The 27,821-nt window shown below is 41.8% G+C and overlaps 2 protein-coding genes across 2 annotated transcripts in view; both read left to right on the top strand.

Annotated features, from left to right (window-relative positions):
- The window catches only part of CEP89 (centrosomal protein 89), a 91,693-nt gene extending 91,597 nt beyond the window's left edge, over window positions 1-96 (top strand). The window contains exon 19 of the mRNA XM_067471102.1: window positions 6-96. Coding sequence (XP_067327203.1) covers window positions 6-66 — 61 coding nt within the window. The 3' untranslated portion in view covers window positions 67-96. The remainder of the gene's footprint in view (window positions 1-5) is intronic.
- On the top strand, window positions 21-26,473 carry SLC7A9 (solute carrier family 7 member 9). The gene is made up of 12 exons (XM_060787933.2): window positions 21-152; window positions 7,219-7,366; window positions 8,013-8,255; window positions 9,670-9,795; window positions 11,724-11,823; window positions 13,329-13,373; window positions 15,781-15,904; window positions 17,587-17,690; window positions 19,528-19,624; window positions 21,917-22,066; window positions 24,345-24,519; window positions 26,104-26,473. The coding sequence occupies exons 1-12, from the start codon at window positions 48-50 to the stop codon at window positions 26,190-26,192; spliced, it is 1,506 nt and encodes a 501-aa protein (XP_060643916.2). The 5' UTR covers window positions 21-47; the 3' UTR covers window positions 26,193-26,473.
- Window positions 26,474-27,821: the final 1,348 nt, after the last annotated feature.

The following is a 27,821-nucleotide window of genomic DNA, read 5'->3' as shown; positions in this document are numbered from 1 at the left end:
TTCAGGATCTACTACCATCAGCTGGTTTGTTTTATCAGCATCACATCATGGCTGACGAAAGCATAAGACACAGGAAACGGAGTTCGGACCAAGGACCAGATGGACTTTCCCTCGAAAGCAAGAAATCTAAATCCATGAACCTACAAAAAGAGGCAAGACTCTTGTCATATGTTGTCTTTGTTTAATTTTGTCTGAAATGCATTCAGTTGTGTGGCTTAAATATCCTGCAAATATGTTGTGGAGTCCCCTTTGGGGAGATGATGGCGGGGTATAAATAAAGTTCATTATTATTACTATTATTATTATTATTATTATTATTATTATTATTATGGATAAACACATATTGGTTGGTTACCTGCTATACAATCTACAATTGAAAGGGTCTTTGAGTGAAATTTCCAAACGCTAAGCAAGGGGCTTTGAATGAAATTAACAGAAAAAGAGAAATATACCCTTTGTTTGTAGAAAAGGAGCAACATGGAAGAAAATGTTTTTAAGAAACAAGATGTGACATGTAGAGGTCATACAAAGTTCAAGCCTACATAGGAAGTAGTTGTGTTGTGGTTAAGTTCAAAGGTTGTGGTTAAGCACAGAGTCTGCAGGTACAAGAAGGTACTTTCCATCAAAAGGTCAAGGGAGAAGGGCTGGAAAGAGAGTACTTTCCATGACCAAAAAAATGTTCTTGTTTACTTGAGGGTATATAACAATGTACAAAAGCCAAGGAGACGCGGCAGTCACTTGAAGGGTAGCATCTGCGTATGCTGCCAGACTGTCCGTCTTCTTCATGAAGAACCTTGTTTTTGATCTTTTTTTGGGTCTCCTTCCTTACGTGCTCCCGTGATGTGGACCTAAGAAGATCCAATTTAGGGTCTCTAACATAATTAGTAGTCTAGCTGATCATATCGTTATGTGCACTTCCCTAATTGGTGATAAATGCAGACACAACCCTTGATTTGTTCTGATTCCATTTGGGAACAGAGATCTATGCAGTCATGGGTTTGTAATATCTACACTACAGTCAGCCATTCTATGGCCTTAACATGAAATCCCCAGGAGAAGTAACTTAAATGCTTCTAGCAGAGGCCTGGGCAACTTGGACCCTCCAGGTGTTTTGGACTTCAATTCCCACAATTCCTAACAGCCTACCGGCTCTTTGGAATTATTGTCGGAGTTGAAGTTCAAAACACCCAGAGGGTTGAATGAAAAGTAATGCCTCCACCTTCGTAACTCCTCAACAGATGGCAGTACTGGTATGCAGCAGGTATTGGCTTGTTCAGTAGACTCTCCTCTACAGTTCCATTTGGGTGGGAAGCCTTAGCATTGAATGGTTGTGTTGTTAAAGTGCAAAATATGGTACTCTGCACAGACAGTCGGTCAATGCAACTTTAGCAATGTGCTGTCATTGAATTCTTGACAGAAGAAGGTGTCACCCCAAAGGAGATCCATCAAAGAATGCAAGCTGTTGATGTGAGTACTGTGTGTCATTGAGCAAGTAAGTTTAAAGATGTTGAGGTGGGAACATCTGACTTGTGTGGCAAACAAAGAGTTGGACGTCTTGTGACAGCAACCACTGAGTTTCACAAGCAAAAGGTTGACAGATTGATTCAGGACGATCGTTGTATCACTCAGAGAGAAATTTCAGCATTTCACAAGAATGTATGGGTCACATTATTGCTTTGCTTGGCTATCGGAAGATCTGGGCATGATGGATACCCAAAACAGAGTGTCGACTTCTTCCGTGACAACATAAGAAAACTTGTTCATCGTTAGCAGAAATGTATCCAATTGTCTGGTGATTATGTGGAAAAAGGGAATAGTGGTAGTTAAAGAGCACATTCTGAGGATTATTTCTGTGTTTGATTTATTAAAATATTCCCATCCAAACCCAAGTAACGAAGGTGGAGGCATTACTTTTCATTCAATCCTCGTACATGAAAATGCTGGAAGAGGTTATCCAGAGTTTTGTTGTTGGTGCCGGGGATATGCAGATGACACCTAACTCTAGTACTCCTTTCCACCTAAAGCAGTCTTTCTCAACCTTCCTAATGCCACAACCCTTTAATACAGTTCCTCATGTTGTGGTGACCCCCAACCATAAAATTATTTTCATTGCTACTTCAGAACTGTAATTTTGATACTGTTATGTAAATATCTGAGATGCAGGATGTATTTTCATTCACTGGAGCACATTTGGCACAAATACCCAATACGTCCAAATTTGAATACTGATGGGGTTGGGGGAAGGATTTATTCTGTCTTTTGGGAGTTGTAGTTGCTGGGATTTATAGTTCACCTACAATCAAAGAGCATTCTGAACTCCACCAACGACGGAATTGAACCAAAGTTAGCACACACAACTCCCATGACCAACAGAAAATACTGGAAGGGTTTAGTGAGCATTAACGTTGAGTTTTGGAGTTGTCGTTCACCTACATCCAGAAATACTGGAAGGGTTTGTTTCTTGTCTGGAATTCTTTTCAACAAACACTCAAAAACAGGGGAATTCCAGACAATAAACAATCAGGGCCAGCTAATCACTTCCCAACAAAGGATTCCTCCAGGAAGAAAGCAGCCAAGCCTTGAAGCAGCCAAGCCTTGATTCAGTGCTAATCAAAGTGATCAATTGCAACGTTCATACTTGCCTCAAACAGACAAGAGTTCTTTCTCCCACCCTGAAGTTCCCACTTGCCTTGTCTCCAACAAACCTCCCAACCTCTGAGGATGCCTGCCATAGATGTGGTGAAACGTCAGGAGAGAATGCTTCTGGAACATGGCCATACAGCCCGGCAAACTCACAGCAACCCAATATGTACTATGTTGTTAAAAAAACAAAAATGATCCAGTTTACAGGATCCCATTCAAATGCTCCATGATAGGCAAGCAAAGTTATCTCCTAAGCTGATGATGATAATGGTGGTGGTGATGATGATGATGATGATTATATTTATGTATACCCCATTTTATCTCTCCTGAAGGAGACTCACAAAAGCATCAGCAGCATGAAATATAAAATATACAAATATCCAAACATTGAAAGAGAATTAAACATAAAAAGTATTTTAAAAATTCAGTTATAAACAATTGACAGTTTCAGTTAAAAACCCGGGAAGTAGCAGCCAATAGTGAAAGGACCAAGGCAGAGACATCTCCAGCTCATCCCCTGTTTGGGTATCTGCCAGCACGTCAACGACTTAAATCAAGACATAGTTTTCTTAGATCTACAGAGACACTCGCTGGAACACCCCAGCAAGCGAGAGTCCAAAAGTGGCAGGCCCAAACCCAGCACCTCAATCCATGGGTGATACCAGATGAGAGACTCCCCCCTGGGCACTCAGAAGACTGGGCGACTTGGAAGGCGCTGAACAGACTGCGCTCTGGCACCACGAGATGCAGAGCCAATCTTAAGAAATGGGGCTACAGGGTGGAATCCTCGGCATGCGAGTGCGGAGAAGAACAAACCACTGACCACCTGCTGCAATGCACCCTGAGCCCTGCCACATGCACGATGGAGGACCTTCTTGCGGCAACACCAGAGGCACTCCAAGTGGCCAGATACTGGTCAAAGGACATTTAACCAAATACCAAATTTGCAAAATCTGTGTGGTTTTTTTCTTTCTTTTTTCTTTCTTTTTCTTTTTAATCTCTGTGTTTGTTTTGCTCTGTTAGAATTGTAATACAATGGTTGCTGATGACACGATAAATAAATAGTTAAAAACCACAGCACTCTTAAAATAGATCTTAAAAACCTTTAGTAAAGCATGCATTACTAAACAGAGAGACGATCATGAAACATTCTGAAAGGCCTGGCTGATGTTTGCGTTGTAACACAGGTTGTTGCTGTCATTTGCTTTATTATTAGACCTGACGATAGCAGTGCACAGAAGCCCTGCATTTTTGTGTTCTCCTCGGACTCATTTGCCAGGTTTAAAATTAGCAGTTACCTGTGTGCTGAACACAAAGAAAAGACTGTGTTTGAGGACAGAGTGTTTCTCACTGTACGTTGTTTATCCAGGTTTCAAAGCTTTTCCAAAACCTCAAGTAACGCTTCAGTAGCATGGTCTCGGGAACAAACAAGCAAACATATTCACAGAGACAAAAAGAAAAGGATTGACTTGAAAACTAGTTTGCCAAGCAATTGCTTTGAGCCTGAGAATGCCAACCAGAAGAAAGACTTTCCTTGTAAATAAAGATTAAGCCTAGGTGCGAACTTCATATTGGCTCTGTGTAATAATAATAATAATAATAATAATAATAATAATAATAATTTATTTATACCCCACTACCATCTCCCCAAGGGACTCGGTGCGGCTTACATAAGGCCGAGCCCACAATACAACAATAATAAAGCAATAGCAAACAAACAATACAAAACAGTTAAAATATAACTCATAAGCAAAAATAAAAAATAAGCAATACAGTAACACAACAAGCATTTAAAAACCTATGGCTGGGCCAAATGTAAAATTAAAATTTAAAAATAATGCTGGGCATGAGCAAGGTAGGAGATAACTGGGATAGAAATTTTCAGAGGGGATAGGGCGTGCAAATCAATCCTAAATCAATAATAAAGTACATTTTGAGGGCATATTGCTGAGAGTTTCATTTATTCTGGAAAGCCACACTGGAACAACCACATTTTCAGGCTCCTCCTAAAGATTGCCAGAGTTGGGGCATCCTGGATGTCCTTGGGAAGCGAGTTCCATAGTCGAGGGGCCACCACCGAGAAGGCCCTCTCCCTTGTCCCCATCAATCGCGCCTGCGATAGAGGTGGGAGCGTGAGCAGAGCCTCTCCAGATGATTGAAGATGTACAGCCTTCCTGTTTGATACTGCTACTAATAATTGCCTTAAGTGGAAAGTAAACAGTTGAAATTCAGCACATCACATTCACAACTGAGCAGGGAAGACTGTATAATTGAAGACTTTCACGACCAGAATCACTGGGTTGTTGTGTGTTTTCCGGGCTGCATGGCCATGTTCCAGAAGCAATCTCTCCTGACGTTTCACCATCTATGGCAGGCATCCTCTGAGGGTGCCTGACATAGGTGCAGGTGAAACGTCAGGAGGGAATGCTTCTGGAACATGGCCATACAGCTTTGAAAACACACAACAACCCAGGGAAGTGTCCTGAGTTGCCCTTCAAAAACAGCCTTTAGACAATGTTGAAAGTAAAAGAAAAATGCTTTACTTCAGCAAACATAAAGGATAAGCAAATGCAATTGAAAAATGCAAAAGAAAAGGAAGTCTTAATCTAGACACAAATTAAAGTCTCTTACGAAGTCCCAAAAGAAACACCAGTTTTCCATCAGACAACGGATGATGAACTAAGTTCTTAGCAGCAGACACAAAGCAGCTTCCATTGGAGTGAAAACATCAGTATCAGGGTCATTGTTACCAACGAAAGCTGACTGCTCCTGTTACTGATTTATAGCCCTGAATTCCCTATGCAGGAGGTGCCAGGGCATCTCCCAATTAGCTCAGCGTTTTTAGCAGCTATCCTAGCTGAACGCCATCTGTGCTCTGTCTCTCTAGAAATGTGTGCACTTTCAAACCCTTATCATCTGATTCTTCTTCTCCCTCCAATTCCTGAGCACTTCCCTGCTCCCCTTCCTCCTCCGAAGATGAGGAATCCCTAACAGGAAGACTGTAGTCAAGTCACCTACCTGCAGGATCCTATGCTAATCCCTGGTACTCTCCAGATTAATATAGAAGTGACAGGGCACTCGGGAGTTATAGGAGTTTTGATAACAAGGGTTTTAAAAAGTAACTTTAAAAAATGAAGTTGGTTTTTTTGATGCTGCAAGTAAATTTTATAACTTCTATTAAAAGTTAGCTTTTGCAAGAAATTTTGTCATAAATGTTTTTCAGCCTCATGCCACTTTATCAATGCTGAAATCCCATCATCGAGAAATAATTAGAAAGCACTTGATATAGGCCGGATAAACAGCATCGGCAACAGGCACGAGCCAACATCAGCTGTCTGGAATGCTGTTAGGAATTGTGGGAGTTGAAGTCCTCACCTGGAGTGAGGGCCGAAGTCAGGCCATGCCTGATCTACAATAATAATGTTTAATTGCAAGACATAACCTTTCCAGTATTATGAGTAAAAAGAATAAATTGCTTTTAAATTGTAACTTTCTAAATTGTAATGCTTGTCAGAAATATTGAACATCAACTAGGTGTTTTTAATTACAAAAATATAAAATTACAAATTTTACATTTGGCCTTCCCACTGTTTTTAATTGTGTGTTGTCTTATTGATAATGTTGTATATTTTATTGTCTATGTTTTTATTTTAATTGCTTGTATTGTTGTTTTATTGCTTGTATTGTTGTATTTGGGCTCGGCCTAATGTAAGCCGCACCGAGTCCCTTGGGGAGATGGTAGTGGGGCACAAATAAAATGTTATTATTATTATTATTATTATTATTATTATTATTATTATTAAATCAAGCTCTGTAAGGGTTAAATGGATGCAAGGAATCAGCAAATGCTGCAGTTCAATATAAGTAGGTGTGCCTTTAACTTAGTACGCCTCAGTGTTATTTGCCCTGAGTATGAAGAGGCTTCAGTCTATGAGAGGCCTCAGTATGAGAACACCTCAGTCTTAGTAGGCCTCAGTGTGAGGTAGGCCTCAGAGTTAGTAAGCCTCAGGGTGTGAGAGGCCTGGTGTGAGAAGACTTCGATGAGAGAAGCCCTAAGTTGAAGACCTCATGTGTAAATCTCCAGCATGTTGTGTGTAAGTTCGGTGTGAGAGGAAGCTCTGTGAGAGCGAAACTTTTTTCTGTATGAGAAAGAAGCCCAGCGTGGAAGCAAAGAAGGAAGCATAAAGAACTTTATTTGTGTTAACTGCAAGTTGCTTCTGGTATGAGATAAATGTAGTTTCTCAAGTCACTCTTGACATGGAAAAAAAGTGTTATGGAAACCTTGTTCATGTAAATAGTGCAACCATATTATTTTGCTTTCAAGAAAAGCCTCCTAAGGAAGAGATAACATTGTTCTCTGTGTTTTTATTCTTTTTATCACTTTTGGCTATTGGTGCTGGGTCATACTGCTGCTAATAAGTTACATTTATGAGGAGCGTCTTTTGTTAATAAGCCCACTCGCCCAACAACCCTTCCCTTCCACCTCCCTGACCATGTTGTAATTGCATTGTATGTGAAATATTTGATACCAAACCACTCTCAGATTTACTCTCTTTCCTTTCCTTTCTTTCGAAGGTGGGTCTGATCAGCGGCATCTGTGTCATTGTTGGGACCGTAATCGGTTCAGGGATCTTTATCTCTCCCAAGGCGGTTCTAGCCAACGTTGGAGCTGTTGGACCTTGTCTAGTCATCTGGGCAGCCTGTGGAGTACTTGCTACGCTAGGTAACTAACCATTATTGTTATTATTATTATTATTATTATTATTATTATTATTATTACTTACAGCTTTTATATTCCGCTCTTCTCACCCCGCAGGGGACTCAGGGCGGATTACAGTGTACACATATATGGCAAACATTCAATGCCAATTTTTGACATACAAACATACAAACAGACATACACAGAGGCTATTTAACTTTTTCTGGCTGCCAGGGAAGCTGTTGCTTTCATCGTCCATGAGCTCCCTCTATCAGCTCCAGCTCCTCATGCAGGGACATGAGAGAAGCCTCCCACAAGGATGATAAAACATCAAATCATCCGTGCGTCCCCCCGGGCAACGTCCTTGCAGACAGCCAATTCTCTCACACCAGAAGAGACTTGCACTTTCTCAGGTCGCTCCTGACACGACAAAAAAAAAAAATCAGAACGGTTCCTATTGATCTACTCACATTTGCATGCTTTTGAACTGCTAGGTTGGCAGGAGCTAGGGCTACCAGTGGGAGCTCACCCCAACTCGCGACTTCGAACTGCCAACCTTTAGGTCAGCAGATTCAACAGTTCAACGGTTTAACCTGTTGCACCACCAATAATAAATAACTACACATATCACTTAATGTCTTTTACAAACCTCAATTTCTTGTTCCTTCAGGAGCACTATGCTTTGCCGAACTTGGCACGATGATAACAAAATCAGGAGGGGAATATCCTTACCTGATGGAAGCATTTGGCCCAATTCCTGCGTATTTGTTTTCCTGGGCAAGCCTCATCGTCATCAAGCCTTCTTCTTTTGCCATCATCTGCCTCAGTTTTGCGGAATACGTCTCGGCTCCGTTTTATCCGGGATGCGACCCTCCCATCATTGTTATCAAGTGTCTGGCTGCTGTAGCGATCGGTAAGTATTTGGCTTTGGATTAGGATAAACAATTAGCGGAAATATTGTATTTCCAATTAACAAGTGGGAAAACATTCAGACAAATCGAATACCTTTAGATTTGTAGCTTAGTTTCATCTTAGAAGCATTCTAGTTGGGAATGGATGTGTTCAGCCTTGAGTCAAGTTCAAGTTCACTGTGTTATGGTCAATGGCTAGCTCCAGAGAAGAGGGACACAGTCCCACACAAACACATCAGGTCTAGGGGTCGAGAGATTTAAAATAAATGCATAATTGCCAGGACATCAAGACTATTAACCCAAGAATTCAAGCCAAATGTCACACAACTGCGTTTTTCAACCTTGAGGTTGGGACCCCTGGGAGGTGATCATGAGGGGGTTTCAGAGGGGTCACCAGAGACCATTAGAAAACACATATTTCTGATGGTCTTAGGGACCCTTTGGCAGAGAAGGCTGAAGATCTCTCCGCCTATCCTTCTCATCCTTTTTGGAAACAGCGGGCATATCATCACACCAAAAGCCCTCCTCCTCCTCTCTGTATATAGGTGAACTACAATTCCAAAACTCAAGGTCAATGCTCACCAAACCCTTCCAGTATTTTCAGTTGGTTATGGGAGTTCTGTGTGTGTGTTCACTTCCATTGTTGGTGGAGTACAGAATGTTCTTTGATTGTAAGTGAACTATAAATCACAGCAACTATAATTCCCAAATGTCAAGGTCTATTTCCCCCCAAATCCACCAGTGTTCACATTTGGGCATATTGAGTATTTCTTCCAAGTTTGGTCCAGATCCATCATTATTTGAGTCCACAGTGGTCTATGGATGTAGGTGAACTACAACTCCAAAACTCAAGGTCAATGCCCACCAAACCCTTCCAGTATTTTCTGTTGGTCATGGGAGTTCTGTGTACCAAGTTTGGTTCAATTCCATCGTTGGTGGAGTCCAGAATGCTCTTTGATTGTAAGTGAACTATAATTCCCAAATGTCAAGGTCTATTTCCCCCAAAATCCACCAGTGTTCACATTTGGGCATATTGAGTATTTCTTCCAAGTTTGGTCCAGATCCATCATTATTTGAGTCCACAGTGGTCTATCGATGTAGGTGAACTACAACTCCAAAACTCAAGATCAATGCCCACCAAACCATTTCAGTATTTTCTGTTGTCCATGGGAGTTCTGTGTGCAAACTTTCGTTCAATTCCATCGTTGGTGGAGTTCAGAATGCTCTTTGATTGTAGGTGAGCTATAAATCCTAGCAACTACAACTCCCAAATGTCAAACACAGATATACAGAACTGACAAATAGTAGCAATAGAATGTAAGTTAAAACTCATGACTGAAAATTGACGGGTCTTCAATCAATGTTGTAGTTTTGGCCATTTCTTATGAGTCTTTTTTTTTTTGTCTCCTCCTTTAGTGACTATTACAACCGTGAATGCGCTGAGTGTGAAGCTGGCCAGCTACCTGCAGAATGTCCTCACTGCTGCTAAAATGGTGATCGTTGTCATTATCATTATAAGTGGCATTGTTCTACTTGCTAAAGGTAGGTTCATTCTTCATTTCAGATGACACAGCACAACAAAGGCAACTCATTCATTGGGCACCCAAAGAATGACCCAAAGAATTTGCTATGTGAAAAGCTCGAAAAAGTTACTTTTTAAATATTACAAAACTACAGGATCTGTTGCACTCCAGGACGGGAAAAGCCCTCTGACTTTAAACACCACACCGTTGGATAGGAAAACAATCCTTTTATTTAAGATAATTAAAAAACACTAAAGTAAAAAAGCACTTTAAAGAAATTGGTAAATCCAATTAGGTAGGAAGATAAGCAGGACGAAAGTAGTCCAGGGTAATAGTCCAGCCAAGTCAAAATTTCCCAAATAAAATGCAAGAAGTCAGGAAACATTAATCCAAAGCATAGAATCCAAGAATCAAAACCATGAAACAAAGGCACTTAAAACATTAATTTTCCAAGCAAAGCTTCCATGAAACAAGGACGAGATCTTGACTTGATTCCAAACAATGCTTCATCTGACTACGTATCTTGTATTTGGGACTTTTATCTCCTCGTTAGCTATGTCTCTAGCACTCAGAAATTGGTTTCGCTTTAGCTAAGAATTTCTTATCTTTTTCTCTCAAAGCCTGACAGAACGCCGAAACCACTGTTCGGCCCTCCTGTCTTGACTGATCTCCTCCTGTCTACCTATTTTCTAGGTTCTTGTGGGTTTTTTCGGGCTATATGGCCATGTTCTAGAGGCATTCTCTCCTGATGTTTCGCCTGCATCTATGGCAAGCATCCTCAGAGGTAGTGAGCATATTATTTGAGAACACAGAAATGCTGGACCACTCTTACAACCACCATGTCAGACTACATACACAGAGAAGCCATTGAAATCCACAAGCATGTGGACAATTTCAACAGAAAGGAGGAAACCATGAAAATGAACAAAATCTGGCTACCAGTATTTAAAAACTCTAAAATTACAACAGCAAAACAGCAGAGAGGAAACAACCAGGCACATCTTAACACCTCTCAACAAAAGATTTTCCCAGGCTCAGCCAGGCCTTCAAATGCTAATGAAGGTGGTCAGTTGAAACATTCACACCTAGCTCTAGCAGAGAAGAGCTCTTTGTCCCACCCCAGCCATTCCACAGATATATAAACCCATTGTCCTAATTCCAACAGACCTCACTACCTCTGAGGATGCTTGCCATAGATGCAGGCGAAACGTCAGGAGAAATGCCTCTAGAACATGGCCCTATAGCCCGAAAAAACCCACAAGAACCTAGTGATTCCAGCCATGAAAGCCTTCGACAATACACCTATTTTCTCATTAATTTCTGCAGTTGGGCCAGCTGCTGAGCTGTTTTCATGTTCCCTATCATGGGAAAACTCTGGTAACAATTCTGGGAGCACACTGTCATCCCCACACCCTTCAGGGACATTCCCATGGGAAACTACACTTTGAACAGGGATCTCCTGGCCATTCTCTGCATCAATATCCTTGACCAAACCATTGCCATCTTGAAACTCATTGACATCACTTCCCACATCCAAAGCACCCTGATCCTGAAACACAATCACAGGTTGAACTCCAACAGGATCCTCTCGAGCAGTGGTTCTCCACCTGCGGGTCCTCAGGTGTCTTAGTCTACAACTCCCAGAAATCCCAGCCAGTTTTCCAGCGGTTAGAAATGTGTGGGAGCTGAAGTCACCTGGGGATCCACAGGTTGAGAACCACTGCTCTAGAGAGCTTGGCCTCGTCTAGTGCTTCCTGGGGGATTCTCAGGGGGATTCCAGAAACCCCAAAATACACCTGTCCATTTTGACAATCAATGATGTAAGATTGGTATTAAAACACAAACTGTCATGTGGAATTAATGTAGATATACTAATAGATTTATTATGAGGAGAGTGTGGTGGATCCGCGTCAAGTTTGTCAGAGGTATGAAATGTTTGTTTTGCAGGAAACACTCAAAATTTTCAAAATTCATTTGATGGCCCCCCGCTTTCTGTGGGTCTCATCTGCCTGGCGTTTTATAATGGGCTCTGGGCATATGACGGATGGTAATGCATTTATTTTTTATTGTTGTCGTTTGAAGTTAAAGTATAACGATTTATGGCTGATTTGAATCTTGTAAGAATGAAATCTTCGTTTCCTTAATTGCATACAGCTGTCCTTACCTGTTTCCAAAAGTTGTCAGTCAAAGCAATCGAAGAAACTAATAATAGGTATAAACTTGATAAATCATCTACCGCTGAAGTTCAGGGTATGTAGCGTCATGGAGAACTAACTCGATCGTTATCATGATGAAGGTTGGTTTGTACCTATTTTGTCGCCAGTATCATTTACTGTGGGACAGGGTTTAAGTCTCCTTTGGGAGAGATAAAGTGGGATATAAATATTCTTCTTCCTCCTCCTCCTCCTCTTCTTCTTTGTTCTCCTCTTCTTCTTCTTCTTCTTCCTCCACCCCCTTTTCTTCCTCCTCTTCTTCTGCTCCCTCTTCTTCATCCTTCTTGCTCTTCCTCCTCCTCCTCCTCCATCTCTTCTTTATCCTCCTCCTCCTCTTCTTCTTCTTCATTCTCTTTATCCTCCTCTTCCTCCTCCCCTTCTTCCTCTTCTGCTTCCTCTTTCTTCTTCCTCCTCCTCTTCTTCCTCCTCCTTTTCTAACTCTTCTTCTTCATCATCCTCCTCTTCTTCCTCTTCTTCATCCTCTTCTTCCTCTTCTTCATCCTCCTCCTCTTCTTTTTCCTCTTATACTTCCTCTTCATCCTTCTTGCTCTTCCTCCTCCTCCTCCTCTTCCTCTTCTTCCTCCATCACTTCTTCATCATCCTCCTCCTCTTCTTCTTCATTCTCTTTCTCTTTCTCCTCTTCTTCCTCCTCCCCTTCTTTCTCTTCTGCTTCCTCTTCTTCTTTATCTTTCTTCTTCCTCCTCTTCTTCTTCCTCTTTATTCTCCTCCTCTTCTTCATTCTCTTTCTCCTCTTCTTCCTCTACTTCATCCTCCTCCTCTTCCTCCACCTCCTCTTCCTCCTCTTCCACTTCCTCTTCTTCATCCTCCTCCTCTTCTTCCTCTTATGCTTCCTCTTCTTCATCATCATTCCTCCTCTTCTTTCTCTTCTTCTTCACCTCTTCATCCTCATCCTCCTCTTCATCCTCTTCTTCATTCTCTTTTCCTTCTTCCTCTTCTTCTTCCTCTTCCTCCTCCTCTTCTTCCTCTTCTTCCTCCCCCACCTCTACTTACTCTTCTTCTTTGTCCTTTTCTTCCTCTCCCCCCTCTTCTTTTTCCTCCTCTTCTTCTTCTCCTTCTCCTTCTTCCTCTTCTTCTTCGCAAAAGAATGCTAATTTTCTTGTCTTGTGTTTCTCAGAGGCCACTGTAGGAACATATTGCTCCCTCACACAGTTCTCTGGCAGAGTAACTATGTTCTCATAACCATCAGCTGTTGCAACCTAGCAGACCAATCAATGCATGGTTATTTAAAAACAAATCCCATTGGATTGAATGGAGTTTTCTTGCAAATTCAGTGTTTCATGGGGAAAATAGCCTTGTTAAGGTGCTTCTTTTCTTCCAGGAATCAACTCAATTATATTACGGAAGAGCTTAAAGATCCTTATAGGTGAGCAAAATGCAATGTAGGCTGTTAGCTGCACATTGTGTGGATTGAATTAAAGTGCTAAAGCCTGCAATATTGTTTGTTTAAAACGGGGATTGGGGAAGTTGGCTTTCCCCTTCCCCAAAAGTTTTTTGAATTAAAAAGACGTTCCCCTACCCTAAATGTCCTCTTAGGGAATATGGAGGCAATTTGACCTCTCCCCCCCCCCCCCCCCCGACTTTCTGTTCTTGGGAAGTCAGACTTGGCCACAGTAGTCCACACTCTAGTTACATCCTGAATAGACTACTGCAACGCACTCTATGTGGGGTTCCCTTTGAAGACTGTTGGGAAGCTTCAAATGGTCCAACAGACGGCAGCCAGATTGCTCACCGGAGCGAGGTACAGGAAGCACACAATCCCCCTGTTATGCCAGCTCCACGTGGTGCCAGTCTGCTACCGAGCACAATTCAAAGTGCTGGCTTTAGCCTATAATGCCCTAAACGGTCCCGGTTCAGCTTACCTGTCCAAACATATCTCCCTCTATGAACCATCTCAAAGGCCAAAATTGTCTGGGGAGGCCCTGCTCTCAGTCCCACCTTCTTCGCAGGTGTAACTGGTGGGGACAAGAGACAGGGCCTTCTCAGTGGTGGCCCCTCGTCTTTCAAAATTCGCCCCCAATGAAATTAGATCAGTGCCCTTCCTCTTGGCCTTCAGGGGAAAAAAGCAAAAACATGGCTGTGGGACCAAGCATTTGGACAGCAAGCAGGATAAGAATCGAACACGGATTATGTCCAGTTCTTACAGTTATTTGATACTGGAATGGCCTGGACCATGCTTTTGGATTATGTGTTTTACTGTTTATTTTAATATGTTTGTAATTCCTTGTTTTAATGTTTAAATGTATTTACGTTTTATGATTTAATTGATAGTTTTATGCTACTGTTTTATGTTAGGTTTTCATGTTTTGTGAGGCATTAAATTTTTCCATGAATATGCTGGAAACTGCTTTGAGTCCCCCCAGGGATGATAAAAGTGGTATATAAATGAAGTAAATACATAAATAAATAAATATGAACAGGAAGTAAACCAGAAGTTAGCTTGCAAGTCACTTCCTGTGTGAAAATGCTACCTTAAGATGCATTGGTGTGTGTGTGTGGGGGGGGGGGGGGGTGGCATTTGGGATCAGTTTTTCTTTTAAGGAAATTCTATGTGAATGTAATGGAAATTAGTTGCTGCCATGTCAGTGTTGAAACTATTCTGGGAATTGGGTTGTTGTAGGTTTTTTGGGCTATATGGCCATGTTCTGGAAGCATTCTCTCCTGACGTTTCGCCTGCAAATAAATATAATAGTAATAGTGCCAAAATGTACATACATGAACATGAATACAGACAGAATGGATTTTTAAGCAGTTCAGTTTCCATTCAAGCTTCCTGCTTCCTCCCCGGATTGGCTGAGAGAACGTTTGGAAAAGGATAGTGTCTTTGTATGAGATTTGCTGTTGCAGATCTGGTCCACACGTGTGCTGATATGTATTAGAACTTAATAATAAAAGGAATATAACCATTAAAAATGAACTTTAAAGGGGGTTGTGGCTTCTGGTCAGTCTGCTGGTCTCCCTCTTTGCTGGAGCCGCAGAAGTTCAGCAGAGAAGAGAAAGAAAATCATTTGTTTTATTCTGGTGCCCTTAGCAAACTATAAATAATTGAGTTGGGGATGTGTGCTGTGTTCGACAACATTATCATGCAGCAATGTTTTCCTCTATTGTTGATATATGCCTTCCGGTCCTTGAGGCAACCCTAAGGTGAACCTGTCAGGCAGGGCCGTAGCCAGAAAAAAATTTCGGGGAGGGTTGACAATTTCAAGGGGGGGTGGGGGTTTGAAACCTGCCTCCTAGCTCACGCTGAAGCAAAGAGCACAGCAGGGGGCAGAGCAACATTCAATAGCCTGCAGCTCCACCCCTGTCAACCACCTCCACCAAGTCTGGCCTCCTTAATGAGAGCATTCAACATCCCCCCCCCCAACTTGGTTGCTTCACTACATTGGCTATTGCTGCAAGTAATGACAGTGTGAATAAATTGTCAATATTTGCTTGGGATAGTATTTACAGTTCTGGAGGGACTCTTAATTTTTTGCATCTCATAAACAGCATGGGGATTTGGTTAACCAGTTAAAATTCATGAGTAAACCAGGTTTTTTTAAAAAAAAATCTGAAACATTTCGGGGGGGGGGGTTGAACCCCTAAAACCACCCCCTCGCTACAGGCCTGCTGTCAGGGGTTTTTCTAGCTGCATTTGTTCAGACGCGATTTGTCATTGTGAGTTGGAATTTGAGCCTTGGTCTCCAGAGTCATAGTCCAGCACTTTCAACTATTACCCCACCCCGTTTTACAATTGAGTTATCTTTATGTTCTCCTCTTTCTATCTTATTTAGAAACCTGCCACTGTCTATCATTATTGGAATACCGCTGGTCACCATTTGCTACATCCTGATCAATGTTTCCTATTTCACGGTCATGACGTCGACAGAACTTCTGCAGTCGCAAGCCGTGGCCGTGGTGAGACTCCAGTCTTGAGGATCATGTGGGCACGTGGACTCATGAATAGATTTAAGTGTAACTCCAGATAGATAGATAGATAGATAGACATGCTTTGGATAACATAGGGATACTTGAGTATATATGGTATTCCTGTATAAAAGTTACATGTCTTTTTAGAGAAGCAAATTAGATATTTTTAATAAGGTGTCTTTATTTTACTCTGTCAAACTCTGGAAGATCTTGGAGTTAAAATCAAGCTCACAACAATAAAACGCTTTTGGAGAGTAGTTACATATTCTTAACTTATTGCTCCCCTTAACGTTTTTATCCTAGGAGTTCACCCGCCCCCTCCTTGTACAAAGGTCAGTCTATCACCCTATCTCTCTACGGCAGTGTTTCTCAACCTGGGGGTCGGGACCCCTGAGGGGGTCGTGAGGGGGTGTCAGAGGGGTCGCCAAAGACCACCAGAAAACACAGTATTTTCTGTTAGTTATGGAGGTTCTTGGCCCAATTTAATCGTTGGTAAGGTTCAGAATGCTCTATGATTGTAGGTGAACTATAAATCCCAGCAACTACAATTCCCAAATGTCAAGATTCTATTTTCCCCAAACTCCATCAGTGTTTACATTTGGGCATATTGAGTATTCATGTAGAGTTTGGTCCAGATCCATCATTGTTTGAGTCCACAGTGATCTCTGGATGTAGGTGAACTACAACTCCGAAACTCAAGGTCAATGCCCACCAAACCCTTCTAGTGTTTTCTGTTGGTCATGGATGTCCTGTGTGCCAAGTTTGATTCAATTCCACCATTGGTGGAGTTCAGAATGCTCTCTGATTGTAGGTGAACTATAAATCCCAGCAACTACAACTCCCAGAGGACAAAATCAATACCCTCCCCCAATCCCACCGGTATTCAAATTTGGGTGTATTGGGTATTTGTGCCAAATTTGGTCCAGTGAATAAAATACATCCTGCATATCAGATATTTACATTATGATTCATAACGGCAGCAAAATGACAATTATGAAGTAGCAATGGAACTAATTTTATGGTTGGGGGTCACCACAACATGAGGAAGTGGATTAAGGGGTCGTGGCATTAGGGAGGTTGAGAACCACTGCTCTATGAGTTCTCACCCACAAATAATTCTGCTCCTTTATCTCACACTGAAATTTTTAAATCATTTTATGTACATGCGGCCCGCTCATTGTCATTAAGTTTGGTTTACTTTTTTTTGTATTTTGTTTATTGTATCATATGTTCTGTGTTTTACTGCGATGTTGTTTATTTTATTGTAACTTGTATCTTATTTTATTGTAATTTGTTGTTTGGGCTTGGCCTCATGTAAGCTGCCCCGAGTCCCCGTTGGGGAGATGGTGGCGGGATATAAATAAAGTTTATTATTATTTATTATTATTATTATAGAGACAAGTGGTTTATTATTTCCATAAACCTAAAAAGACAGTTCTAAAGTTTCCCACTCAAACATCCTGTATAGATCAGCCCCAACTCCCATCCGCCCCCTAGTGGCCAAACACTCTGCCCACAGTTTGTTAACTGCAGTTTCAAAACAGATGTCTTATCTACACCAGCTCTCTTATTTATGGCAGAGAACCAAAACAGCCAGACCCAGGCTGATACGGTGATCTTGACATTACTCTCTCTCTAAATACCGCATTATTTCCATTTCTTCCACACAGACCTTTGGAGACAGAGTTCTGTATCCTGCTTCTTGGATCGTTCCTCTCTTTGTGGCTTTTTCCACCATCGGAGCAGCCAACGGGACTTGTTTTACTGCTGGAAGGTAAAACCCAAAACGACCCCGTGCGGAACCCCAGTTCACGTTTCTGCAAGTGAAAATGTATGGTTTCTAGCAATGCGCCACGACAGTTTCATACACAGAAATATGGAATTTTTTTAAAAAAAAACTTCTACCTAATTTTTCAAAGCTAGATTCTGTTCATTTACCAGTACTGAGAAATACCAGAATCAAGACAGTGACTAGTGAATGCCACCCAGACGCAAGAAGCCCCCAGGCAGTGAGCAATCAAGGGTCAGTGAACACCACCCAGGCAAAGGATGTCTCCAGGCAGCAAACAATTCAAAGAGAACGAAGACCAGGCTACTTCTAAGCAGATGCCCTTACTATTGACTATGCAATCTTCTCGGCAACTCACATGCTAATGGGTGGATTCCATGCAAACGCTTGCAAATCAGGCTTGCTAATTGCACCCTTCACACTTGGTTAATATACATTGGTTCTCTCTCCCTCCCTGGACATTATTCTGTGTGTGTGTGTGTGTGTGTATACAAACACACGCACACTCTACTCAATTGACTACCATCAGATCCTCTGAAAATGCCAGTAGAAACAGATGCAGGCAAAACTAAAGGAGAAAATGCTGTTAGAACACATTGGCCACATAGCCCAGAAACCACACAACACCCCAGTGATTCCAGCTGTGAAAGCCTTTGACAATATAATGTTAATACTCTCTAGCATTTAATATCTGGAAAGCAATTTATGACCCCTCCATCTCCTATCAGTCCTTACTAGCATTGCAAATGAGCAAGGAATGATGGGAAGGGCAGTCCACCAGCATTCTGAAGGCCCCATGTTGCCCTTCTGTGCTTTAACAATTGTGCAGAAGAGACATTTTAACACACATGGCTTTTCTTATTCCTCCTGCTCATGTTCTTTCTTTTGCCCCCTTCTGCACTGCCATATAATCCAGATTATCAAATCAGATAATCCAGATCAACCAAGCAGATAATCCAGATCATCAAAGCAGATGATCCAGATTATCAAAGCAGATAATCCAGATTATATTTATTTATTTACTTTACTTTAATTATATACCGCTGTTCTCAGCCCGAAGGCGACTCACAGCGGTTCACAACAAATAAGAACAGCAAAAATTCAATGCTACAGTGTAAAAACAGTTAACAACCTAACATATTACATAATTAATAAACAATTACTACAATAACCACTCACTATTCACTATTGTCTCATCATCAAAAACATGATCCAGATTCGTCATCCATTATTCCGTTCCAATGAACATAGGAATGGAACAATGGATGACGAATCTGGATTATGTCTTGATGATGAGATGATTGTGATTGGTTATTGTAGTAATTGATTGGGTAATGTGTTAAGTTGTTAATTGTTGTTATATGCTGCATTGAATTATTGCTGTTTTTATTGATTGCGAACCGCTGTGAGTCGCCTTCGGGCTGAGAACAGCGGTATATAAGTAAAGTAAATAAATAAATAAATAAAATAAAAGTTCATTAACCAATCATTGCACTAATTATTCGAACGCCTGCTATAGATTATTAAATAATAATCTATAGATTATAGATTATTAAAGCAAATAAAGACAAGTTGCTTGCGTGTAACTGTGTTTCCTTGAGTGGTAGTCTGTGAAATTTGCATTATCAAAGCGGAGAATCCAGATTATCTTCTTTGAACTGGATGATATGAGTCTACACTGCCATATAATCCACTTCAAATCAGATAATCTGGATTTTAGATGGCAGTGTTGATGGAGCCCAGGTGAATCATTTGTTGTCCCCTTTTTCATTGGATTTCACCATATGACAGTGTCTCCATTTGCCCTCCCCTCCTCCCCCAGGCTTGTCTATGTGGCCGGTCGCGAAGGACACATGCTCAAGGTGCTATCTTACATCAGCATTAAGCGGTTAACTCCAGCACCCGCTATCCTGTTTTATGTAAGTATGATATCCGAAGCGTTGAAGTCAGATCTTTTTGTATAAAAAGGAGCATGGCTGCAATTTTGCATCAGACACGTAAATGCGATCTCAACAGTGTCATCTGACCACTGAAGCCCACCTTCATATCCACCAAGGGACAGAGTTCTGCTAAGGTGGGCTTCAAAGGATTTCAGTTATGGAGAGGGTGCTCCTATCATACATGTGAACACCTAATAGTTATGTCCTAAGTCCCCTGGTGATGCAGCAAGTTAAACCGCTGAGCTGCTGAACTTGCAGTCTTGGAGGGAAAGTTAGACCACTAGGATTGGTTAGAACGATGGGAGCGGAGCCTAAGTGATCTGGAGGAAAAAAGTGACTTTTAAACTGGGGCTTGAGTTCTCAGATTGAGAGTTTAGAGTTGGGGGTTTGGAGTGGGAGCTTGGGAAGGATGTTAATGAGAACAGTTTGGGTTTTTGAAGAAGGACTTTGGGTCAGTCTTTTGTTTAGTATTCAGGAAAGCTATAGAGAAGTATAGCTAGAATACTGTGTGGGAGCAGAACCCCATTAGTGGTCTGTTTTTTTCCTTAAGGAAGGCTAGTTCAGGTTTTGGTTAGTTTCCTAAGGGGGATTTTTGTGGGAGTTGCTTTCAGAGATTCATTTCCTGAAGTAATTTTCTGTGTAGAAACTTTAAGACTTGTAACCTTGAAGTTTTTAAGATCTCTTCTCAAACGTAACCACAAGCTTTGTATGCCAGATTTTTACTGAAACCATCAAGCATTTGTACCTGAAATATCCAAGTTGGTTCAATAAAAGTTCTTGTTATTTTTGCCAACTTATACCAGCCTCAGTGGGAATACCTTTGTGGTAAAAGTATTATTCAAGTCAGCTTTATAACAGCCTCTAGGAAACCTATTGTGACATAGTGTGGGTCACAGAACAATCAGTACCTCAGCCTGTTCAGTAGTAATATGGAGACAGCGGAAACCTTTTAAATAATTCTTTTAAGGTTCTTGTGGGGTTTTTTCTGGCTATAGGGCCATGTTCTAGAGGCATTTCTCCTGACATTTCACCTGCATCTGTGGCAAGCATCCTTAGAGGTAGTGAGGTCTGTTGGAATTAGGACAATGGGTTTATATATCTGTGGAATGGCTGGGGTGGGGCAAAGAGCTTTTCTCTGCTGGAGCTAGGTGTGAATGTTTCAACTGACCACCTTCATTAGCATTTGAAGGCCTGGCTGAGCCTGGGAAAATCTTTTGTTGAGAGGTGTTGAAAGGCACTGCAGACTACTTCAACCAGAGAAGTCAGCCATAGCAGAGCACCTGATGAACCAGCCTGGACACAGCATATTATTTGAGAACACAGAAATGCTGGACCACACCAACAACCACCATGTCAGAATACACAGAGAAGCCATTGAAATCCACAAGCATGTGGACAATTTCAACAGAAAGGAAGAGACCATGAAAATGAACAAAATCTGGCTACCAGTATTAAAAAACTCTAAAATTACAACAGCAAAACAGCAGAGAGGAAACAACCAGGCACATCTTAACACCTCTCAACAAAAGATTTTCCCAGGCTCAGCCAGGCCTTCAAATGCTAATGAAGGTGGTCAGTTGAAACATTCACACCTAGCTCCAGCAGAGAAAAGCTCTTTGCCCCACCTCAGCCATTCCACAGATATATAAACCCATTATCCTAATTCCAACAGACCTCACTACCTCTGAGGATGCTTGCCATAGATGCAGGCGAAACGTCAGGAGAAATGCCTCTAGAACATGGCCCTATAGCCCGAAAAAACCCACAAGAACCTAGTGATTCCAGCCATGAAAGCCTTCGACAATAAATTCTTTTAAGTCTCACAGTTCCAATGGTTCCCAGTTCCTAGCTTTTAAATATTCTGTTGGTTCAACAACTATTCTCCCTTTTATATTTTTGGTGAGCTAATCTGTAGTGGTGTCATTGTTATAATTTGGTAGGCCTCTGTGTGATCGTTATAATTTGGTGGGTACAGCGGGTGTGATTCGTTATAAGGAGCGTAGAAATCAGAGAGGGAAGGAGGGGGGGATGCTTCCACTTCCGGTCCTGCCTCTTTTCCCTCTTTCCTCCCTCCCTCCTCCACTTCGTCTTGCCTTTTTTCACTTACTGGGAATGGAGAGAGTTGGGGAGCGCTCCTTGAATTGAAGGGGAAATGTTGGAGGAAAAGGGGGTGTCGGATAAGATGGAATGTCGGATAAGTGAAGGTCAGATAAGCAAGACTCTACTGTACGTTGAGTCTTGCTCCATAATCCATCTTCTTTTCTCTTCTAGGGTGGTGTCGCTATAATTTATATCATCCCAGGAGACATCAATACACTCATCAACTACTTCAGCTTTGCCGTTTGGCTGTTCTATGGCTTAACGATAGCAGGACTTATTGTCATGCGTTTTACTAGGAAAGAGAAAGAGAGGCCTATCCGTGTAAGTACTGTACAGCGCTGCAAACCTCAATTTAAACGATATCCATCAAGATAGTCTCCATCAGCAAAGACACATTCCAAAATGTAGGCAACTGAGTTGATCCATAGCAACGTATCAGTTCTATTAGTCTCATCCCTTTCAATTCCAGTGTTGTAGAAGCAAAGGGTGAGGGCAAGGGATATGTGGTATTCAGTTCTTTCACCAGTTTACAGGATATTCTTGCAGTTTCTTTGCTCACAGAGCTACTACTGCTATTACTCCTAACACAGGATTCTAGAATTAGTGCAACACATGGGGTCAAGCAGGGCTTCATGCTGGCATCTCTTTTGTACAACATATTCCTGTATGATTTACCCCAGGATTTAGAGTTGGTGAATGGTCATAGTCCCAAGATCCATTTTATACCTTTCCTTGCTCTTTTATGCAGACTATGCTGTGTTGTTGTTCCTATCCTATATAACATACCTGCTTTGTCAATCCTAACACAGGATGTGTCTGTTCCGGTTCTAGCCAGAGTTGTGGTTAGCGTGCATAGGCATCCACGTTTGTACGATCTAGTTTATGTTTTTGGAGCATCACCCAGAGACCCTCCTATTGCAGCCAAATGAAAAAGAATGTCCAACTCTGTAGACAGAAGCTGAACATTATGCAGCAGGTTCCCCCTGAGCTTGTGCTAGTGATGTACTTCTTCAGTGATTTTTTAAAGAAAGTAGTGAGTAATTCTAATAGTTTTTTCTTGGGTTGCTGTGAGTTTTCTGGGCTGTATGGCCATGCTCCAGAAGCATTCTCTCCTGATGTTTTGCTTGCATCTATGGCAGGCATCCTCACAACCTCTGAGGATACCTGCCATAGATGCAGGTAAAATGTCAGGAGAGAATGCTTCTGGAACATAGCCCGAGAGTCTGGAAAACTCACAAGCCAGTGTTTCCAGCCATGAAAGCCTTTGACAACACATTGTATTCAGGTTTCTTTAGTTATCCTATTTGCCTTCATAATCCTTGCAACAACTTATGTTCTTTTCCAACTCTTCTACAGTTTTAATTCCTACCACATGGTTTTCCTCATATGCATATCTTCCATTTAAATACAATTTGGGTTTTGGTAAGTTTTTCGGGCTGTATAGCCATGCTCCAGAAGCATTCTCTCCTGACGTTTTGTCCTCACAACCTCTGAGGATGCCTGCCATAGATACAGGCAAAATGTCAGGAGAGAATGCTTCTGGAACATTGCCATACAGCCGGAAAAACTTACAAGCCAGTAATTCCGACTATGAAAGCCTTTGACAATACATTCAAAATGGTTCGTTTTGTATTTGGCCACGGGCTTTATTTGCAGATTGATGGGAAGGAAAATTGCCTAAAATTAGGGAATATATATTCCCCTTAATTTTGGGTCGATTGATATAGGAAGTGTTGGAGTTGCAGTCCAAAACACCTGGAGAGAGGGCCCAAGTTGGCCCAGGCCTGCTCTGAATGGTAAGCAACAGACAGGTCTGACACTTGGCAGGTGTGTAAACCTTCTGTGTGTCGGTTTCAGCCCTCTTAACTCTTCTTGCAAGACCTCACCTCCAACCATCCTCAGAGGTTGTGAGGTCTGTTGGAATCTAGGCAAGTGAGGTTTTTATATCTGTGGAATGTCCAGGGTGGGAGAAAGAACTCTTGTCCGTTGGAGGCAAGTGTGAATGTTGCAAATGGCCACCTTAATTGGCATTTAATAGCCTTGCAGCTTCAAAGCCTGGCTGGTTGCTGCCTGGGGGAATCCTTTGTTGGGAGATGTTAGCTGGCCCAGATTGATTCTTGTCTGGAATTCCCCTGCTTTTGGGTGTTGCTCTTACTACCATGTCAGACTACATAGAGAAGCCATTGCAATCCACAAGCATGTGGACAATTTCAACAGGAAGGAGGAAACCATGAAAATGAACAAAATCTGGCTACCAGGACAGTAAATAAAGAGCAACACTCAATCTCTGAAAGGATTACGCTTCCAAAAGCCTTTGAGGTCTCTGGTTTTTCCAAAAAGTTCTGAATAGCCATTTTTCAAAAGATTTTACCACTTTATATAAGGGACACCATTGTATATAAATTTGAGTATATATCCATGAGAAGTTTTGGAACCAAACTCCAGCAAAAACCAAGGACTACAATTCCTGTGTTATTTATCTTACTCATTCAGTGCAGGTATTCTACTTGTTTCCCCCTACGTACAGCATTCACATCTGGAGCTTGTCCGGTGTGCACATCATCCTGAAATCTCACCTTGTTGCTCTTCTGTGCTGCAGGTGCCTCTTATCATCCCCATTATCGTGATGCTTGTTGCCATCGTCCTGGTCCTGGCGCCCATTATCACCGCCCCTGAGCTGCCCTATTTGTACTGCGTCCTGTTTATTTTTAGTGGACTTATATTTTATGTACTCTTCATCCACTTTAAATTTGGTTGGGCCCAAAAAATCTCAAGTGAGTATATGGTTTTTATGAGTAATTTCTTCATTTTTTTAAAAATGTCTTTATGTTTTGTAAAAAATAATCTGGGACTATTTCACCTGGAAAAGAAATCCTGCCCCAAAAGGAAACTGCAGAACGATTGAGAAGTGAATGGTATGCAAAGGTTAGAGCAGCGTTTCTCAACTTGGGGGTCAGGACCCCTGGGGAGGTCACAAGGAGGTTTCTGATGGTCTTAGGAACCTCTTTGGCAGAAAAAGCTGACAATCTCTCTGCCTGTCCTTCTCTTCTTTTGGAAACAAACAGCAAATCCTCCCACTGAGACTCCAAGCAGGAAGGGGAGAGCAGGTTTGCTTGGCGCATGGCAGTACAGTGCGCACGTGTGAGTGAGGGAAAGTGTGTGAGGCTGGAAGGAGGTTTGTGCCAGTGAGTCTCTTCAAAGTAGGGGGTTCTGTGTGGGAAGTTTGGCCCAATTCTATTGTTGGTGGGGTTCAGAATGCTCTTTGATTGCGGGTGAACAATAAATCCCAGCAACTACAACTCCCACATGCCAAGGTCTATTTTCCCCAAACGTCACCAATGTTCACATTTGGGCATATTGAGTATCCATGCCAAGTTTGGTCCAGATCTATCTTTATTTGAGTCCACAGTGCTCTCTGGATGTAGGTGAACTACAACTCCAAAACTCAAGGTCAATGCTCACTAAACCCTTCCAGTGTTTTCCGTTGATCATGGGAGTTATGTGTGCCATGATTGGCTCAATTCCATCATTCCCACCAGTAAAACCTACAACTCTATGTGAGAAGCTTGGCTCAATTCCATCATTGGTGGTGTTCAGAAAGCTCTGATTGTAGGTGAACTATAAATCACAGCAACTATAACTCCCAAATGACACAACCAATCCCTCCAACCCACCAGTATTCAAATTTGGGCGTATTGGGTATTTGTGCCAATTTATGTGGTCCAGTGAATGAAAATACATCTTGCATATCAGGTATTTACATTACGATTCATAACAGTAGCAAAATTACAGTTATGAAGTAGCCACGAAAATAATGTTATGGTTGAGGGTCACCACAACATGAGGAACTGTATTAAGGAGTTGCGGTATTTGGAAGGGTGAGCCTAACTAACATTATTGGAATTGGGTTGCTGTAGGTTTTTTCGGGCTATATGGCCATGTTCTAGAGGCATTCTCTCCTGACGTTTCACCTGCATCTATGGCAAGCATCCTCAGAGGTTGTAAGGACCTCACAACCTCTGAGGATGCTTGCCATAGTTGCAGGCGAAACGTCAGGAGAGAATGCCTCTAGAACATGGCCATATAGCCCGAAAAAACTTACAGCAACTCAGTGATTCCAGCCATGAAAGCCTTTGAAAATACATTATTGGAACTGATGTACACATCAATAAACAGGCTCAAATGGCTCAATTGCTAGCTAAGGGGAAGATTCTCACCCAAAATTGTTTATTGCTACTAATAGTCAACACTGCATTTAAGAAATGTTTTTTGGTTGTTTTTTTTTGCAAAGCAGGGAATGAGTTTACAAAAATAGTAAAAGAAAGGCCTCTAATCTTTGAAAACTTCTATCATTTCAGACCCCATCACTATGTATCTTCAGATGCTGCTAGAAGTTGTTCCACCGGAGGGTGAGACTACTGAGGAAGACAAAACTTTGCATTCTTAACCCTGCAAATAGCTCAGGAGAGACGCAGCATCGTTTCCCTTCCATGGCTCTAATTGTGCGGCAGGATTTGGGAGACTTTTGTGAGGCAGCCAGTGCCCCAAAAAAGCATTCAACCATATTCAAACATGATATTTTGCTGTTACATATTGTTTGGTTTTGCAGCACTTAGAAAACAAAGCTCAGTCAAGCCATACAGGAGTATTGTCAACACAGAAGAGGAAAACCCTGCATATTTCTGTCTGGTTTCAAATATGGAACCCAAAATGGAAAGCATTCCAACTTTCATTACAGTGTAGCCCCCCCCCCCCCCCAAATGGCAGTGAACAGAACGGTATGACAGAGCCATGTACCAGCGGACAAGCACAGATGCACAAAGACAAAATCTCATGGCGCAGGAATTACCAAATGTGCGATTCACAGTTGACCACGACAGGGAACCTATAAATCTGTTTGAGAAGACGTGAAACTCAAAAGAAATGACAGGTGAGCATATTCTCTAGGAGTTGAAAACAAGTATGGAAATGTGTAAAGGTTTATAGGCCGTCTACAAGAAAGCCATAAATATATGGTATTGGCTAGTTTCTATGTACTGCAGAGATTTTTACAGGTTCAACAGACTGTAGGTTTGGTTGGTGATCATCATGGGATCTGAAGGCAAGTCAGCCTGACATCATGGCCAAGGTGTAGAGAAGTTGCCAATATTTCCATGTCCAAAGAATGCATGTCTGCATTGTAATCTTTTTTGGTTCTAGCACATGCATGGGCCAACTTCGGCCCTCCCTCCAGGTATTTTGGACTCCAACTCCCACAATTCCTAACTGTTAGGAATTATGGGAGTTGAAGTCCAAAATACCTGGAGGGAGGGCCGAAGTTGGCCCATGCCTGATCTAAAGGGCTCTCAACTTCCTACAGTGCATTAAACCATCACCAGCATCTTTTGAATATTTTTGCTGGCTTATATACTCAAGGGTTGAACAATACCCCAAGGGTCAGCAGTGAAGGAATCTCCCATCAAAGCACATGGGTCAAAATCCTGTATTCCGCAACATCAGAGCTGATGGGAGTTGTGATACAGTGACATCTGGAAGGCTGCAGTTTGTTTTATTTAGTCAGGAGAGTGTGGTCTGAATTTAGATACAGATGCCTGGCTTTAAAATGGCCTTTAGTCTTTCCCCAACCACAGAGCCACAGAGTCATTATCTCTAATAATAAAAAGTGGTGGGAATGGTCATTCAATAACATCTAAGGACCCAAACTGGGTAAAAGCCAAAAAGCAATGGCAACTATGTAAAAAATAATAGTTGGCCCTCTCTCTGTATCTAAGGATTCTCTGTCTGATTCAATGGCTCTTTGAAGGCAACCATAATAAAGTTGATGTGGCCCTCCATACAAATGAATCTGTGTTAAAGCATCCCTGAGAGGTGTCCATTCTTTTTTATAATTACTTTTTAGAGGACACTGGAGCATATCAGTGGATATCTATATAAATAAAAATGTAATGTTCGTTTGTGGGATTAACATAACTCAAAAATCACTGAGCGAACTGACACCAAATTTGGACACAATACACATATCAGGCCAACAAGTGACCATCACTCATAAAAACACGGGAAAACGTAGCAGAAGAGA

This window comes from Anolis sagrei, chromosome 8 (genome assembly GCF_037176765.1).
Source record: "Anolis sagrei isolate rAnoSag1 chromosome 8, rAnoSag1.mat, whole genome shotgun sequence".
Classification (NCBI taxonomy): domain Eukaryota; kingdom Metazoa; phylum Chordata; class Lepidosauria; order Squamata; family Dactyloidae; genus Anolis; species Anolis sagrei.
Note: the sequence above shows the minus strand (reverse complement) of the source record. Positions and strands in the feature narration are given on the sequence as shown.

Coding starts and splice junctions, on each gene's coding strand:
- SLC7A9 (XM_060787933.2), top strand. CDS start 48: ATGGCTGACGAAAGCATAAGACACAGGAAACGGAGTTCGGACCAAGGA. Junction 15,905..17,586: donor AGTCGCAAGCCGTGGCCGTG/GTGAGACTCCAG, acceptor TCTTCCACACAG/ACCTTTGGAGACAGAGTTCT. Junction 17,691..19,527: donor ACTTGTTTTACTGCTGGAAG/GTAAAACCCAAA, acceptor CTCCTCCCCCAG/GCTTGTCTATGTGGCCGGTC.